Source organism: Thalassophryne amazonica, chromosome 19 (genome assembly GCF_902500255.1).
Source record: "Thalassophryne amazonica chromosome 19, fThaAma1.1, whole genome shotgun sequence".
In the NCBI taxonomy this organism is placed as follows: domain Eukaryota; kingdom Metazoa; phylum Chordata; class Actinopteri; order Batrachoidiformes; family Batrachoididae; genus Thalassophryne; species Thalassophryne amazonica.
The window spans coordinates 36,428,014-36,446,119 of NC_047121.1; the positions used below are offsets into that span (position 1 = coordinate 36,428,014).

At 38.9% G+C, this 18,106-nt stretch overlaps 1 protein-coding gene across 1 annotated transcript; it reads right to left on the reverse strand.

Annotated features, from left to right (window-relative positions):
* Positions 1–1,114: 1,114 nt before the first annotated feature.
* Positions 1,115–17,900, reverse strand: hadhab (hydroxyacyl-CoA dehydrogenase trifunctional multienzyme complex subunit alpha b). Its single transcript, XM_034195500.1, has 20 exons — positions 17,784–17,900; positions 17,105–17,146; positions 16,948–17,018; positions 15,417–15,550; positions 14,841–14,979; positions 9,898–10,017; positions 9,677–9,779; positions 9,390–9,512; positions 9,164–9,282; positions 7,574–7,630; positions 7,378–7,487; positions 4,784–4,918; positions 4,310–4,481; positions 4,098–4,184; positions 3,853–3,993; positions 2,628–2,696; positions 2,176–2,371; positions 1,984–2,098; positions 1,667–1,812; positions 1,115–1,432 (listed from the first exon to the last, which is right to left on the reverse strand). Exons 1-20 carry the CDS (start codon positions 17,848–17,850, stop codon positions 1,287–1,289), a joined length of 2,292 nt encoding a protein of 763 aa, XP_034051391.1. The 5' UTR covers positions 17,851–17,900; the 3' UTR covers positions 1,115–1,286.
* Positions 17,901–18,106: the final 206 nt, after the last annotated feature.

Genomic DNA, 18,106 nt, shown 5'->3' on the forward strand with positions numbered 1-18,106 from the left:
GTCAAACAATGTAGACGTCCACTGGATTCTATGGCATGTGACGTTACCCTGTAATGTGACAACTGAGCATGACACATGGTGCAAACTATTCATTTTTAAAACTCTATTAACTCAACCAATAATTTGCATCACATTTTAAAAAGATTGGAGCAACTTTAACTTTTGACCCCTGTACAAACTGAAACTGACCTTTGTCACCATTCTTGCTGTTTTTACCCCATAACATTCAGTCATAGTCCAAACTATACCTTTTTGGAATCTTTGTGATGAGACAAATAATGTGGTATAGCTTTCAATGATTGCAGCATTTTTAAATTTTGACCCCTGTGTAATAATTCACTGACCTCTACCTGGCCGCTATATTGGATTTTCAAGTGGCCTGCACTTTTTTGTCAAACACTGATTTATGAAGAACATTCATGCCAAATCTGATACTTGTATCACCAAGTGAACACTTGTGGCCAAATTCAAACTTATCTGCTCCACTATACTGCTTTCAGTGCCATTTGTCTTTCTAGTATTACACAAAAACAACTTAGAAACCATTGTTTGCAATGAATTCAATTAAGGGGGCAGACCCAGAAATCCATCGTTAATAGGGCATTGTTCTGAATTTCTCAAGAGACAAGACACGTCTATACCTACCTTATCGCATTAGAAATGGATGAAAAATTATAAAATAGCCCTATTTCATAATGTTGGGAAAATAAGTGGGTGGGGGAGATGGATTCTGGATCCCCTTAATTGGATGTGCTTTAAAAAGGTAATGGTTTGTTCACTGGTATCCCACCCTTTGAAAAAAATAAATCCATTGTGCAGCTTTTACCTAATCCTATTAACATTTATCTGTCAGTTCCTGAAATGTGTGTGAAGTGTTAACTCAGGTAGGTGCTTTCAGAGCACTTTATAGTCTTCACTGTGCACTATATCTGCCCTAAACAAACAGATCAGGGTTACATTCTTAGAAATGCAGCGTTGGCATGAACAGACTTTTAAAAAAACAAAAAGCAATGGCTGTTATTTCTTCAGATGTTCCAAACTCACTAAACATACGGATGATTCCAAAAAAATTAGGTAATCTGTCATTTTGTGTCCATTTTGAGCACACATTGGATTTTTAACTATTGGAAGGCTGTTCAGTCAATTCCAATGGATTAACTTCTTAAATTAATTTTTCCAAACAATTTATCACAAAGAAACCTTCAAAGGTGAGCAGAGCCTTCGCAGACTTGACTGCAAATGTTTTAATGTGACATATTTTAAGTGCTAATTGCACACACGTCTGATCACTTATGAAATTTCTTGCTAGAATCCTTTGTGTGATCCAGTAGCAGTTGGCATGGCGTGAACTGATTCCCATAGACCGCTTCATATTTCCTCATCTTCTCCACCAACTTATCAGCGCCAAATGTGTCGACAAACCGGAAAGGACCTGTAACACAGAAAGATATGGCAATGTGTTAGAATTAGCATAGAATAGGTCTAGCAGGTTGCTAGGAATGTAGTTATTATTCATTGAGACCACCAAGTTTGTTTTTTGAACCGCACCTTACACTAGCATATACTGATAAGACCTGCATTTCCTTGAAATGCCTTGTCAGTAGACTCAATCTTTCAAACCAATGACAAAACTTTAATAAAGACTGTGTCAAGTTTGAACTCTGACCTCCAAGGCATGGGGGGAATCCCAACCCAAACACAGCACCAATGTCTCCTTCCAACGGCGTCTTCAAAATGCCCTCTTGCAAGCACAGCACAGCTTCGTTAACAAAGCGAGACACAAGTCGGTACTGTATGTCGGAATCAGATGAACTAGAGAAAGTCAGAGAAAGCAGACTGTTAAGAGACAAACAATAAACTCCACACCGACATAGCTAACAGTACATAACTTGTTAATATGCATGTGGTTCCAGTTTGTGCAGCAAAACAAAATGTATTTCAGATTGGTAAATATAAACCATAAATGATCTACAGTCAACTTACACAGCAGGATTTGGTGACAGCTTGTATTTCTTGAGAACTTCTTCAATATCTGGATTGACATTTTTGGATTTAACACCTGCCTGGTAGACATACCAACCCTTGCCTGATTTGCGGCCTTTGAAGGGAAACCATTAATAATTAACAATAAGAAGCACACACAAAACTGAGGCCATCACTTCTGTCCGTCCATACCATTGAATCCTAAGTCCACCATGGTCTTTAGAACCTCAACATTTCCGCCACCAAACCGAGAACCGAAAGCTTTGCCAAGATCCTCGGCAACATGGGCGGCAACATCAATGCCAACTTCATCAGTTAAAGTGGCCGAACCCACAGGGAACCCAAAGCTCGTGGTGAGGGAATCCAGTTTCTTAGGGTCAATGCCTTCCTGTACACGTGCAAGTAGTAAATTAATATCATAAACACACAACAACCCAAATAATAATAAATAAATTAATTAAGATACTGATGTAAACTTATTATAGCCAAAATCTCCTATCAGCTACTACAGCACATTCTAAATATTTTATGTTTTTATTTTTCAACAATTACTCAAAGGACATTGCTAATGAGGAGTGTGAACAGGAGTGGGGGATTAATGGCAGGTTAAGGTTTTGTATTTTCATTCTTGTGATGTTACAAACCTGAAGTACTCTCACTGCTTCAGCCAGCACAGGAGCCAAACACCTTGTTGTATAGAAACCAGGACCATCCTGCAAGGATTTGTAAAAAATTGTTACAGCTATTCCCATGTATTGTGTTGGTCAGTTGTTATATGTTGCTGTGATCTTTCCCCTTCATCTTTGAAGGACATCTTTAAGTGTGTTACTATAGGAATTCATATTTAAATAATAAAATCACAATTTACTGTGCTACAGTGCTGTGAAAAAGGTTTGTGCACCCTTAAGCTTTTACATGTTTGAATTGTTTTTATTTTTTTAGGAGACCAAAACAAAAACTTCAGGGTTTTTTGTATTAAAATATCTAAAATTATGCATTTCAAACTCAGTGAAAAGTCATCTCTACATCTTGAATTCAAACAAACATATAAAAGCCAAAATAATGATGTGATAAGTTAAGTGCACCCTTTAGTATACCAGATATAAACCACTTTTACATCCAGGAGATTGTTTTTGCATTGACAGTTATATAGCTTCAATAATAAAGTGGTATAGAGAAGTTTTTTTTTTAAAGAAAACTTGATTGTTCAATTACAATTTGCCAGAAGGTACATAGGAGATACAAGCCCAGATTTGATCAGTTCTGTTGAAAGAAAATCCTTCTCTGCTCCACTCCACTATGAAGCTATGAGTAGTGACATAAAATGCAAAACTTGCACTATGCACAAGTTCTCCAGTCGCAACTACAGAAGCCTATACATTTTTCAGAGTTGTCTGGGTGTCTTGGTGGCTTTCCTCACTTGTCTCCTTGTATGATCACTCAGTCTCTGAGAAGTGTCTACTCCAAACAGATATACCATTGAGTGCCATAGCTGTTTATATGTCTTCATAACTGACGTAAGTAAAGTCCAAGACATAATCAGTGTCTTGGAAATGTTCATGCATTCATCCACTGACTTGTCTGATGAAAAGTGGATGTTAAAGTGATGGTTTATATGTGGTATACCACATCATCATTTAGCCTTTTAGATTTGTATTTCTTTTAATTCACGATGTAGAGATTATTTTTCACTGTGAGTTTAAAGGGCATAATTTTTGAAATTTTAGATAAAAAGCCTGATTTTTTTTTTTTTTTTGACGGCCTAAAAAATTTCAAACATGTAAAAGCTCAAGGGCCCACAAATAGAGTACTTTCTTATTATCGTGTTTTACATCAGGCATTATTAAATGAGGCGACACTGAAACTTACCCCAACAACAATGATAACTTTGCCCTGCTTCAGCCCAACTGCCACAGCAGAGGCTGTTGTATCTTTTGATGTTTTATCAGTGATTATAATCTCAAGAAGTTGCATCTTGTCCACTGGAGAGAAGTAGTGCATTCCAATCACCTACAGATACAGGAAAAACTTCACTCAATCTGTGTTTCATCTTGTGTAAATGTTCAATTAGAGAAACACTGGATTTTGCAAGGACAACATCACCAAGTGCAAACCTTGTCTGGTCTTTTGCTGGCAGCAGCAATATCCTTGATGGGGAGACTAGAAGTGTTGCTTGCAAATATGCAGTCTGGAGAAATAACCTGGAAATGTTTTTTTTTTTTGTCAGTCAATGTCGTAGTTTGCACTCCATTGTGGATGTAATTCCACAAATGTAAATGTCATGCTTTCTTTGAAAGACTCAGTAAGACACTTTGGTTGCACTTACAGCCTCAACTTCTTTCAGGACTTTGTGCTTGATGTTTAGTTCTTCAAACACAGCCTCAATAACCATGTCGGCCTTCTCAAAGCCAGCGTAATCCAGCTGGCCAGTCAAGTTGGACAACATAGAGTCTCTCTCAAAGGATGTGATGCTCTTCTTTTTGGTCTTGTCATTGAGCCTTTTGTGTATGTGTGTGTGTGTGTGCAAAAGGCAGATTGATAAAATTCATTACAAACAAATTTCACATTCTAAACAATTACTAAAGCATAACATACAAGTATCTTCCAAAGCCATTTTATTCATGTCCTTAAAATTACTCTTTCAATAGTTACTGTACATTTAGCTAAGTCTCTCATATATATATATATATATATATATATATATATATATATATATATATATGTACACACACACACACACACACACACACACAACGTAAATACATACAAGTCCTTTACAATCCCCCATGACGTAGCTCACCCTTTGTAGACCTGCTCCTGTCCCCGTGCTAGTCCAGCTTCAGTGGTGTCCTTTAGGATTGTGTGTATACCTTTGTCCACACTCACCTGTGCAATACCTGCTCCCATCAGACCTGCACCCAAGATAGCAAGGGTTCTAATAGGGAGAAAAGGAGAAGAGACAATTTACTGATATTTAGTGTCAGGCTGTTGGTAGAACACCATTCAGACAGTCTGGAAAACTCATCCCTGCAGACAGATTTGTCACCGTTCTGTATCAGTCTGACTACAGTGGTGTTGTCTGCAAACTGGTCCTTCTCCGTACTGGTGTACAGTCATGCATGTGGAGGGAAAACAAAACAGGGCTCTGCACAAAACCATGCAGGGCTCCAGTATTGCATGTCAGGGATGAAGAGTGATGATTCCCCAGCCTGACCGCCTGTGACTGGTTAGTTGAAAAATCCTACAAAATTTACCTACATGTGTGCTGGTTTGCACCCAGGTCCAGCAGCTTGTCTCCATTCTGCTGGCCATGGTCATATGAAACACACAGTGCAGTTTTGATGTGCTTAAAGCACTTCATCAGAGTAGGGGTGAGAGTAACCAGTCTGAAGTCAGTTTCTTTATGTAGTACTAAATTACCTTAGTTGCCCTAAGGCTCTTCACAAGGGTAAAGTCTAATATTACCCACCACCCTGAGCAAGCACACTGCTAACAGTTGTCAGGAAAACATCCCTAGAGTATTTTTTTTTAGGAAGAAACCCCATGCAGAACAGACTCAGAAGGTTGACCAACTGCTTTGGCCATGCTAACAATAACAAAGAACAAATAAAGTACAATAAAGAACTGTCAAACATACAAAACAGAGGTGATGGAAGTAAAGTTTCCAGATAAGTCCAGTGGGTGTCGGGACCCACAGCCCATCAGGAGTGGCAAAGTTCACATGGGTCCAGACTCCATGTGTTCAGAAACAGGACCGCTAGATGGATAGTGCAATAATCTTCCTACAACATTAGTCTGCTGACGGTTTTCTTCAGCACAGGATAACGGTGACAGATTTAAGACATTTGGGGACAGTGTTTGTAGGCAGGGAGAGATTAAAGATTTTGCTGAATAACTCTTCCAGCTCTTCTGTGTAATCTCTGAATACCCTCCATGACATACAATCAGGGCCAGCAACCTTTCTGGGGTTAACAATAACAGAATACCCTTCTAACACCTTGTGCACACAGCAAGTGCCAGGCTGTCTGATGCGGGGGGCAGCAGGCTCCCAGTGGCTGTTGGTCACCTCAAAGGCAGCGGGCAAAGACATGGTTTTCTTCTACTAGAGAGTTGCTGTATCATTGTATTGCTGGCGGTTGTCTCATTGCCACATCTATAGCTGATGAGGGCAGAGGTGGGATGAAGTCACTCAAGTCATCAATCTGCAAGTCCCACTCAAGTCAGCTTTCAAACAATTGGTGGTCATTATGACTTGAGAGTGACTTCAGTGGAAATGCCCCTCTATGTTCTACTTGTAGTCATTTTTAAGCCATCTTAACGGCTTTACAGTAACAGTTGACAGTTCTTTATATAAAACAGAACCGTAGATGAAAAGTCGTCTATTTCCTGTTGTGCATATAAATCTCTGTGTGTTCAAAACAGTCTTGAAGTTTGGTTTTAGGCCTCTCAGGCCATGTCTTGATGTTTCTCATACAGGGCTTAGTTTGTCACGGTGAAAAAGATGAAAACGTGACCAGACGGGCCTAAGTGGGTAGTATGGACACGTCTTTATATATGTCCTTAAAAGAGATCTTAGAAAATCCCATGCCACAAAAAATTGTAATTTTAAAACATGGCAATACTTCCCATCAAAGTGAAAGGCTTTTTCAGTCTTATTTTTCCCCACAGAGTGCTTTGGCTATTTTTTTTTTTTTTTTTTTAAACACGTGTCCGCTCAGAGTTTTATTTTGAATATCTCAACTTTTCACAAACCACCGAGTTGGCATTCACTGCAGCTCCAAGGCAGAGTACACCATACACGCTCTGAGGTGACTAGCGACTAATTTTATTCCACACAAACCAATCAGCTTGTAAATAGTTATAAGATTAGCATTCGTATCGAGAGAGAGAGAGAGAGAGAGAGAGAGAGATTTAAGAGTGACAGTTGTGTCAGGAGAACACAAAAGAGATGATTTTAAATGAGTGGTAGAAAAGTGTGTAAAGGTTTCAAAGCAGGACATGTGCTGTAATGCAGTTTCATGTGCTGCTTCCTGTCCAACTGCAGGGGTCAACTTCAAGCAGCCCCTCAAGGAAGTGCAATATTTTACAAATGGGTGGAGATTGGTCTTTTGTTGTCAGAAGACCAGGAACAGGTCAGCAGATTTTTGCACCATTGTGAGCAGCTCCATTTCATCCATCTTATTGCGAAGTGATCTGGCGTCAGTAAGATAGATGCTGAGCAGTGCAGGTTTGTGTGGGGCCTCGTTACTATCTCAGCCCAGTAGCCTCACTTCTGTTTATATTTCCTACAGTCTAGATTGTGATTTCCTAGAATTCCAATTTAAATTTTTTTATAAGGATCGGCACTCTGTGAGTGATGATCACAGGCTGTGTAAGTAATATTAACTTACGTACTTCACTTCTTTTTGAGGGTCTCCAAATTGGTTCTTCTTGCATGCAACCTGACCGTGGTAAAGGCCAGTCAATGCTGCAGACTCTGGGGTTTTTGCCAACTGACCAAAATTCTGTGACAAACACAGGAATCAGTGATTTTCAAAACATAATTACCAACTGTAGTATTATGGCTGTACTATTTTAAAATAAAACTCACCTGAGATTCAGCCAAGTATCCAGCATCATGGCCTTGTTCAACACCAGTCTTCACACACTGAAAGAGGAAAAGTAGAGGGGTGGGGGAATAAATAAAACACTGCAATTTTTTTAATGATCTTAAAATCGATATTATTTTAAGTCAAGAATTGACAACTTAAATTGTCTGGACAACATGGAAACAACATACAGCGGCGTGAGTGGCAAACTGATGATGAAGAAGAAGAAAAAAAGGAAGCTGGGGGTAGGGGTCATGCTCACCCAGAAAATCTTTTCTAACCTAGGTCTTTTTAACCTCGCATTTCAGTATACAGATTTGGGTAAAAAGAATACATGATTTCAACAGAATAAACTTATCTTTATATGGCTCATCAATTAAACTTAGTCCAGATCTACTGATTTAAATATTTTAGTTGTTAAAATTATTATTATTAGTAGTAGTATGAAAAATGTCTTCAAAAGTGGACTTTTAATCAAGGGGTGTAGTGGAGAGCAGATCCCCTCCCCCACCCCCCAAAAAACATCCTCTTTCCATTTGGGTTTGCAGTCTCTGAGCAGGAGTGATCAAGAATTTGTGTATTTATGTGGAAAACAAGACCTGACTGAGAGATAAGAAGGTTTTATGAATGCATTATTAGCATTATACAGTGAAGAGATTTAGGTGTATTGGGGAGAGAGGGTGCGTTAGTGTTTGTTGTTAAAGCATCGCGGGTCTGCAGCTGTGTTTTTAGTTTAACCTCAGCAAGAACACTCAGAGCAGACTTTGCAAGAAAAATAATATGCTTGTAAGACTCTGCTCTTTGCTCACTGTGAGACACTCAAACACAATGCCACCTTCTCCTCCAGTGCAGGCAGGACATAGAGGAACCGAAACCTTTATATTTGTTTTAAAATCCATAAAGTTCTGCAGCAAACCATGAGTACATTCGCTTTGCGATATTTCCTCATTGAAAACTAAGCAACATATATTTTTATAAATTAATACTTTATGTGGAAATTACATTTTTACACAAAATATAAGGTGATGTTCAATGTTTCCGAGGAAATCTCACACCCCTAAATGTAGTATCACTTTTATTCAGGCAAAATATACAAGAAAATTCTAAATAATGGCAGACAGTGAGATACCATGCCATGGATTTCCCCAAAGATCAAACTGAGCACTGATGAGAATGTACTTTAAGGAGTGTTACCCCAAGAGCATAAAAATGAGGCGAGTCTTTATTTGTATTAGAAACAGCTGAGATTTTTTTTTTATAACTGAAAAAGTCTATGCTCAATGATAATAAAAAAAAACAAAGCAAACAAACAAAAAAGTAGCATATTTTATATATATATATATATATATATATATATATATACATATATATACACACACACACACACACACACACACACACACACACACACACACACACACACACACACACACACACACACACACACACACACACACACACACACACACACACACACACACACAGAGAAAAAGAATGGCGTAAATTGCATTTGCACAATTCCTTGTGCTACAAATGTCCAAGAATTTTTAAATCAATCCATTTCTTTTGGGAAAAAATACAGTTTCACTCACTTCAATGATTTTCAGGGGTGCTGGATAAAGTCCCTTGCTCTGCTTCATAACTTTACCATGAACAGTTTTATAAATTTGATTCCGGACGAACTCAAAGCTCATAATGTAGTCCTGAAGTTCTGTGGAATCAAAAATACATTATTCCATGTCTATTTTCTTTTCCTAATGATGAACCAAGAAAAAACAAACAAACCAATAACTTGCATTTCATGTGTTTTTATCTTACTCTGCATAATGCCTTTCGCTTTATGAAGAGGGATTGTTTTACTGACGATTCCTTTTGCACAGTCAATGGCAACTTCCTCAAGGAAATCCATTGTTCTTTCTTCTGGACTCTTTAGGCCAGGTCCTAAAAGAAAACACAAATGTTTCCATGGAACAATCAGCTTTAGCTGGCTAGAAAACTCGCAATTAGACAGACTACAGTTTCTACAAATGGAAATATCACAAACTAAAAACATTTGCTACAATTTGACAATATTTAATAGCATACAACTTTTGGTAGCATGTTACCAAGCGGGTCTACTAGTTGATCAACCAGCCCCATCTTCTTGGCTTTATCTGCACGAATGTTTCTTCCTGTGAGCATCATATCAAAGGCACTGGGCAGGCCAACCTAAAAACCAAACAAGCAAAAACCCACAACAAACTTTATCAATACGAGAACAAAGTGTGCATCGCTGCATGATCCAAATGCTTTGACTAAATGTGAACATTTAGAAACCAAAACTAACCATTTTGGGGAGTCTCTGAGTACCACCTGCTCCAGGTAAAAGACCCAACATTACTTCAGGTGTGCCCAGAACTGTTTTCTTGTCCTTTGTGGCAATTCTGTACTGGCATGCAATTGCAAACTGCAAAGTATAAAGACTTTCATGAGAGGTCACAATATTATTACAATGCCACATCAACAGCACTCTACACATGCACACAAGCTGCATCTGGAAAGTATTCACAGCGCTGCACTTTTTCCACATTTTGTTATGTTACACCCTTATTCCAAAATGAAGTAAACTCATTCTTTTCATTCAAAATTCTACTCACAAAATTCCTTAACGGTAACGTGAAAAAAAGTATTTTTTAATTGTTTGCAAATTTATTTAAACAACCAAACAAAACAAGGAAATCACACATGCATAAGTATTCACACTCTTTGCTCAATACTTTTTGATGCACCTTTGGCAGCAATTACAGCCTCAAGTCTTCTTGAATATTATGCCACAAGCTTGGTGCACCTATCTTTGGGCAGTTTTGCCCATTCCTCTCTGCAGCATCTCTCAAGCTCCATCAGGTTGGATGGGGAGCATCAGTGCATAGCCATTTTCAGGTCTCTCCAGAAATGTTCAATCAGATTCAGGTCTGAGCTCTGGCTGGGCCACTCAAGGACATTCACATAGTTGTCCTGAAGCCACTCCTTTGATATCTTGGCTGTGTGCTTAGGGTCACTGTCCTGCTGAAAGATGAACCATTGCTGCAGTCTGAGGTCAAGAGCGCTCTGGAGCAGGATTTTATCCAGGATGTCTCTGTACATTACTGCATTCATCTTTCCCTCAATCCCGACTAGTCTCCCAGTTCCTGCTGCTGAAAAACATCCCCACAGCATGATGCTGCCACCACCATGCTTCAGTGTAGGGATGGTGCCTGGTTTCCTCCAAACATGACGCCTGGCATTCACACCAAAGAGTTCAATCTTTTTCTCATCAGACCAGAGGATTTTGTTTCTCATGGTCTGAGTCCTTCAGGTCTCTTTTGGCAAACTCCAGGGTGGCTGCCACATGCCTTTTACTAAGGAGTGGCTTCTGTCTGGCCACTCTACCTTTCCGGGCTGATTGGTGGATTGCTGTAGAAATGGTTGCCCTTCTGGAAGGTTCTCATCTCACCACCGAGGAATGCCGGAGCTCTGACAGAGTGACCACTGGATTCTTCATCACCTCCCTGATTAAGGCCCTTCTACCTAGATCACTGTTTAGAAAGACTGCCAGTTCTAGGAAGAGTCCTGGTGGATCCAAACTTCTTCCATTTATGGATGATGAAGGCCACTGTGGTCATTGGGACCTTCAAAGCAGCAAAAATGTTTCTGTACCTTTTCCAAGATTTGTGCCCCGAGACAATCCTATCTCGGAGGTCTACAGACAATTCCTTTGACTTCATGTTCAGTTTGTGCTCTGACATGCACTGTCAACTGTGGCACCTTATATGTAGACGTGTGTGTCTTTCCAAATCATGTCCAATCAACTGAATTTACCACAGGTGGGCTCCAATTAAAGGTGCGTTTACACATAAGCAAGACGCGTTACGAATGTCATTTTTCTGTCATTCGTGACACATTCCTGACAGTCTTAACGTGACTTAACACATCTGAATAGGTTTCTTAATAGTGCGTGTTGGTGCGTGATATTCTTGATATTCGTGGAGCATGTTTTTGGCTGTCACAAAATCTTCCATGAATGTCACACACCACCCTCATTTCGTCTCACGTCGTCGAGGTCGCAACTGAGCGTATTGATCCGTCTTGATGAGTAGTGATCCTTAATAGAACATGACAACATTCGTAGTGGTTCCTGTGATGGTTCTTGGAGCCCAAACGGTCACGCGTTATTATGAAGTGACACAGAAACTGTCAAGTTTTGACACGACTTGTAATGCGGCGTCACATTTCACTGTGCGCCACAACGAATCAGTTTTCTGTCACGTGCCCACAATTAAACTCAGCTCCACAGCGTTCAGTTTTATGCAGTATGCCGAAGAGGAACAGTGACGCAAAGTCAGCCAAGTGTCGTTCCAAAGTTCCTGCTAAAGCTCCTCAGGATGCTCCTGCAGGTGTTCCACCTGCTGTTGGAACCGATGAGCGGGAGAACGAGTGTGAGCCAGAGGAACCAGAGCAGAGGAGACTCATGTGCAGGCAGACATCTCTGCACCTCCTCCAGTCCGGCGGAGGAAGAAGCGTGCGCACAATTAAACCCTGCTGCACCGCATTCAGTTTGATTGCTGACACCAAGTCAGCTAAAAGTCTCATTTCAGTGCTCTTCAGCGCGCTCCTGCAGGTGTCCTGCTGCATGTGCCTGATGTTTGGGAAAATGCGTGAGACGAGGCCACATGAAGCCACAAATCTGGCGCTGTCCTCCTCCTCCTCCTCTCTGCGCCACTCCATGGCACAGAGCCCAACTACGCATGCAGTCACAAAGTTCTTCTGAAAAACTGGAGTGATCTGAATTCGGTTGGATGAATATGGGTGTGTGTGTGGAGACAATTCACCTCGTTCACAATGTGACAGAACTTAACGATGCACTGTTACGCGCAATAGCGAGCAACAACGCGGAACATTATTCTTGACCGTGCGTAATGGTTCCTGATAATTCTCCAGCAACACGTGCCATTAATCGTAACGTGTGGTAACAGGTTGCAGCAGTTCCTGAGGACACCTGACGCCTCTGCCCCAAATCATCACATTCGTGATCAGCGGCCAAGAATGTATACTTCGTGGCATTCGTGACTTGTCGTCGTTATGTGTAAACACAGCATAAGCTGTAGAAACATCTCAAGGATGATCAGTGGAAAAAGGATACATCTGAGCTCAATTCTGAGTGCCATGGCAAAGGCTGTGGATACTTATGTACATGGGATCTTAGTTTTTTTTTTTGTTATAAATTTACAAAAAAAAAAAAAAAAAAAAAAAAAAAAAAAACTTTTTTCACTGTCATTATGGGGTATTCTGTGTAGAATTTTGAGAAAAAAAATTAATCTCATTAATCTCATCCATTTTCCATCCAACGCTGGGAATACTTTATATACATACATACATACGTACATACATACACACACACATATATGCAAATACAATATTACAGACCTCATGTTTACATGAGAAATACACACAAGAAAAACAAAAAACCAAGAGTCAGTTGGAACCAGTGGGTTAGAATAACTAACAGCTACCGAGACCCCTACCATGATGACTGAGAATTTCCCAGCAGAAATGTTAGGTATCTGTGCTCTATCCCCCAATAAACAATCTGGGACAAAAAGGTAAGGGCTTCCCCAGCCAATCACTAAGAATTTGCACCACCTTTAACCAAAAGGGTTTTATAACTGTACACTCCCACAGACAGTGCATAAGAGTCCCAGCCTCATTACAGCATTTCCAGCATAATGGATTATTCATAAGGCCCAGTCTATGCAGCTTTGTTGGAGTCCAGTAGTATCTCTAAAGTATTTTATATTGTGTAAATTTACCTCTACATTCTCTTACAGATTTTCCATTTTCAGATATAATTTTAAACCACTCTTCATCTTTTAACACAGTTCCAATGTCTTTCTCCCATAAAACTTTCAAAGCTTTACAGCCATCACTGAGTGCTGAGTTGATTCTCCTGTAGAATGTTGAAGCTCGATGATGATGAGGTGGGAGATTCAAGTAGACCAAAATGGGATTGGCACCCGAAGACTGAGGCAGTGACTTTACACAATTCCTTATCTGAAGATATTTCCAAAAGTGTCCTTTACCCGTCAAAGAGTATTTTTGTAATATTTCATTATATGACATTAATACCCCCTCCTTATAAAGATTTCCCAGTGTGGATATTTTGTGATCGTGCCAATTCCTCCAGTAGATTGGTGCCTTTCCAATACAAATGGCTGAATTCCGCCAGAGTGAAGAATACAACTGTTTAGAAAATGACATTTTAAAAAGTTTATGTGCCTTCATCCAGATTTCTTTTGAATGTGACATAATGGGATTGTCAGTTTCACCTGTAATTTGAGAGAGGCATTCTATAGGAGTGAATTGGCCAGACAAGGATTTCTCAATAATTGCCCAGTACAAATGATCTCGACCCGACCAATGTGAAGCAATTTTTGCCATTTCAAAGGAAATATAGTACAGTCTAGGGTCAGGTAAACACAATTTAGTTAGTTTTATTCTAGGCTTTTCCCCCTCCCAAAGGAACTGCTTAACCATTAATTCATATTGTTTAAATATGGATGGTGCTATAGTGACTGGCAGCATCATAAGAGAGTAACTGAACTGTGGTGAGATGATCATCTTGATTATATTCACTTTTCCCCATTTGTCTAAATTAACTTTCATGTTTTGTAAAATTGGTTCTAAATTTAATGCTGTATATACATATATATACACATATATACACATACACATATATACACATACATATACATACGTGTGTGTGTGTGTGTATGTATGTACATATATACATACATACACACACAAAGGTGTGTTCAAAATAATAAGTGAGTAAAGCTCACAATACTTATACCTTTTATTTCCATACAAACAGTTCTGACATAATCCTGCTAACAGGCAGACAAATAAATAAATGCCAGAGATTTTATTACATCCTTGGTGGATGTAAAAATGTATCAAATTTGTTATCATTAAATCTGAACCAGTCTTTCCTTACAAAATGTCAATTTATGTACAACACCAGCACAGAGCAGAGTGATGAGAAGGATAGAGTCTATCTACTTGAGCTGCGCACCTCGCTAAAATGTTGGTGACTTACGGAAACAAATAGGCATGTGTATATAATCACACTGTGCAGTCCTCCATGTATTCTGTGTTGAGTTCTGTTTGCTGAAAAGTTGCGTGTGTAAGGTATGGTTCAATATAAATACATGTTTTGTGACACACACACACACTTTTAGAAATAATGCAGTTTACCTCCAGACCTCCTCCTAAACACGAACCATTTATGGCAGCAACAATGGGCTTTGGGGATTTTTCAATCATTTCAAACATCTTTTGCCCCTGCTGAGAAAGGTTGGTTACCTCCTCTGCACTTGTACAAGCCTCGATCATCCTGTATCAATCAAAACAACGCTTATTTTAAGATTTTGTGCACAGAGAAGGCAATAGTGTAATGCTAAATCTGCAGAAGAAATATGTGTAGTCCTTTGAGATGGGCGTTTATAAGCCTTTGCTTCAGTCCACACCCTTTTGGCTGCACACAACCAGGAAATTGTTTTTTTGTTTTTTTTTTTAATTGTTTGAGGTTTTGTTTGTTTTTCTTTGTTTGGTTTTGTGGGAGATTTCTTGATTAGGTTTTTGTGTGCGCCAAAAAAAAAAAAAAACTCAAATTGAGATCATACAGTAAATATACCAATGGCTAAAAACTGCTAATTTTGATGTAATAATTACCCTGGATGAACAATCCAAGCAGATGGTTTATACTATCAAACTGTTGGTTGTACACACAAATACAAAATGGAGTGGATTGGAGTTTTTTTTAAATCTTACTTAATATCAGCTCCTGCTATGAAGCATCCTGGTTTGGAGGAGATGAGTACAGCACTACGAATAGCATCATTGGCCCACACATCACTCATTACTTCTGTCAGCTCCTTTTGCATTTGGACCGACAGGGTGTTTACCTGCACAGAGTCAAACATTAAGTGCACATCAGATTGACATACAATGTCTACCTTTTGCTCTGACTGCACATTTTAACACTAACATTAAATTAATCACAATTAAACAAATGCTGCCATTTCATCTCAAAGTAAAAATATCTGTCACATTCACTTCAATTCACATTTATTTACACTCTGAAACAGCTCATTTCTGTGTAAATCCACTATGTTTCTCATAGATTTTGTAAAGGTTACCCAGAAATAACCACTTCTAAATCTAAAAATAAAGTAAGTCCCTTCGGCTGCTCTCTTGTTTGCACTCGAGGTCGCCACAGCAAATCCAAGGTGGATCTACATGTTGAATTGGCATAGGTTTTACGCCAGATGCCTTTCCTGACGCAACTCCACATTACATGGAGAAATGTGGCAGGGGTGGGATTTGAACCCAGAACCTTCTGCACTGAAACCAAGTGCATTAACCACTTGGCCACCACCCTTTTTAAAACCAGAAAACACCACTGAAGTTATTTAAAACACATCTAATAGTTGTTGACATGCACGCCCCATGTGCACACATCATGCGAGGTCAAAGTTAACATACAGCAATTTCAAAACCTCATGTATTTGCACATGCACTTCTTCCTAAAGATGGTGTTGTTGGTAAAGTTGTTCTCTTCATCAAAATGAGTTGTAATTTTGCAACACGTTTCAAAAATAAACCTGGATGCCTGGTTTATTTTGGTTTGTAATGCCTGTATTTCAGCAGAAATTAAATCGTCAGTTTTGTGAAATTTGAAAGGCTGTACAGCTTTAAAGGTGGTGCATACTCATAAGAAATTGGTTCTTTTATAGTTTTATTGAATTTAACTAAATTATAGCAGTCTGTATCATTACAAGGTGGGACAAAGCAGCATGATGATAGGTGGAAAGAACCTAAATGTGCTGTTTTATCTGTGATATCAGCATACTGTGAGGGCTGTTCATTTTTTAACAGTACTCAGTTTTAATCCCTAAATGTTCCATGCTGCTATCATGTATACTTCAATGTTACAAGGAATATAAATTATAAAATGAATAAATAAATAAACAAACACAAATTTAAAAAGTGCCTGTTTTCAAAACACCCCAGGTGTTTTTACGAACCTTAACTCACAAAATAGTCATAGCATGAAGGTTTTTTTTTTGTTTTTGTTTTTTTTTTTTTTTTAAATCAAGCATAGTGAATTTGATTAAAAAAAAAAAAAAAAACAAAAAAAAAAAACAACATGATCCCGACAAAGCTGGTAAATTGTTTTCAGAACAGACTGATTTTACATGGAATGACCCTAAAACAAACATAACATTAAAGGTGATGAATCCCTTTCAAATGCACTGTACAACAGAAATTACATAAAATCTTTAAATAAATGAGATCCCACCTTGGAATTTGGGTCATTAAGACGAACAACAGCGACATCCCCTTTGACTTCATAGGTCACATGGGTCCGGGCTAAAAATAAACAGTGACATGCAGCAATAAAAACATTTCTTATAAACATTCCTGAATATATAAACCAGATGTAACTTTAATATTACCGAGCATTGTAGAAGCTACTGAGAAGGTGCGAAACGTTTCACCTGCAACATGGGATAACAGGCATTTATTATTAGTCACTTGCTAACTGCCTTGAATATACTCTACACTGTCTTAGAATATGGTCAAAAATGCACTGGACATTCCTATGAGACATAACACAATATAAATAACAAAAAATAAACAAATTCTCAGCCAGGCTGACAGTGACCTTTCACCTACATTCCACACCTACCTTTCAGGTAGCAAAGGAGACATCATCAATGGAATAAAATTGTCCACATCGGTGGATCACCTGACTTAAAGGTGACATCTTATTATCATAAACGTTCACAAGCAGTTTGGAGACATTTGTTTAATAATTTTTCATTGTAAATCTGGAGGCCCACAGTAGTGGCTGAGGGTAGCAAGCTAATGCTAATTAGCTGACTAGAAAGCACAAAAGTTGGCACGCTCGCGCAACAAGTCTACAAGTTCTTTTTCCTAAAATAATCTCTTAAATTTAACTGTCAGGTGGAGAATATTCGTGCACAATCACGTTTCAAGCCTCTGGTCTGATATGTGTGGAGCCATAACTGACAAGCTAACTCTACTGAGCACCTAGCAAGCCCACTGCTTCCAGCGTCACAGTCCACGCTACATTTATTTAACGATGTTGCAGATAAAACATGTCGTTTTTACCTGTGTAAACTTTGCAGCTCCTTAATTTTAATCTGGACAGAACACCGAGAGCTCTAACAGCGGCCATATTGGAAGAGGAGGTCAACAGGAGTCGTCGTCGTCTCCGGCTTCTTCTTCTGCTTCTTCTTTCGTCAACTTTTACGGCAGCAGGATTAGATGCAGTTGCATCGCTGCCATCTACTGGAGTTAGTCCAGACGGACATACGAGTGCGTACTTATGATTGTTGTTTTTTTGTTTTTTCTCTTTTCTTTGTTTTTTTTTGTTTTGTTTTGTTTTTTTGATAACACTGTATGCCTTCGTTTTTTATGATTCTTACTTTATA

Excerpts from the sequence above, each read along its gene's own strand:
- hadhab (XM_034195500.1), bottom strand. The coding sequence starts at position 17,850 with ATGGCCGCTGTTAGAGCTCTCGGTGTTCTGTCCAGATTAAAATTAAGG. Across the intron at positions 17,019-17,104 it reads AGTAGCTTCTACAATGCTCG|CCCGGACCCATGTGACCTAT; the intron begins GTAATATTAAAG and ends GTTTATTTTTAG. Across the intron at positions 9,780-9,897 it reads CTCAGAGACTCCCCAAAATG|GTTGGCCTGCCCAGTGCCTT; the intron begins GTTAGTTTTGGT and ends TTTGGTTTTTAG.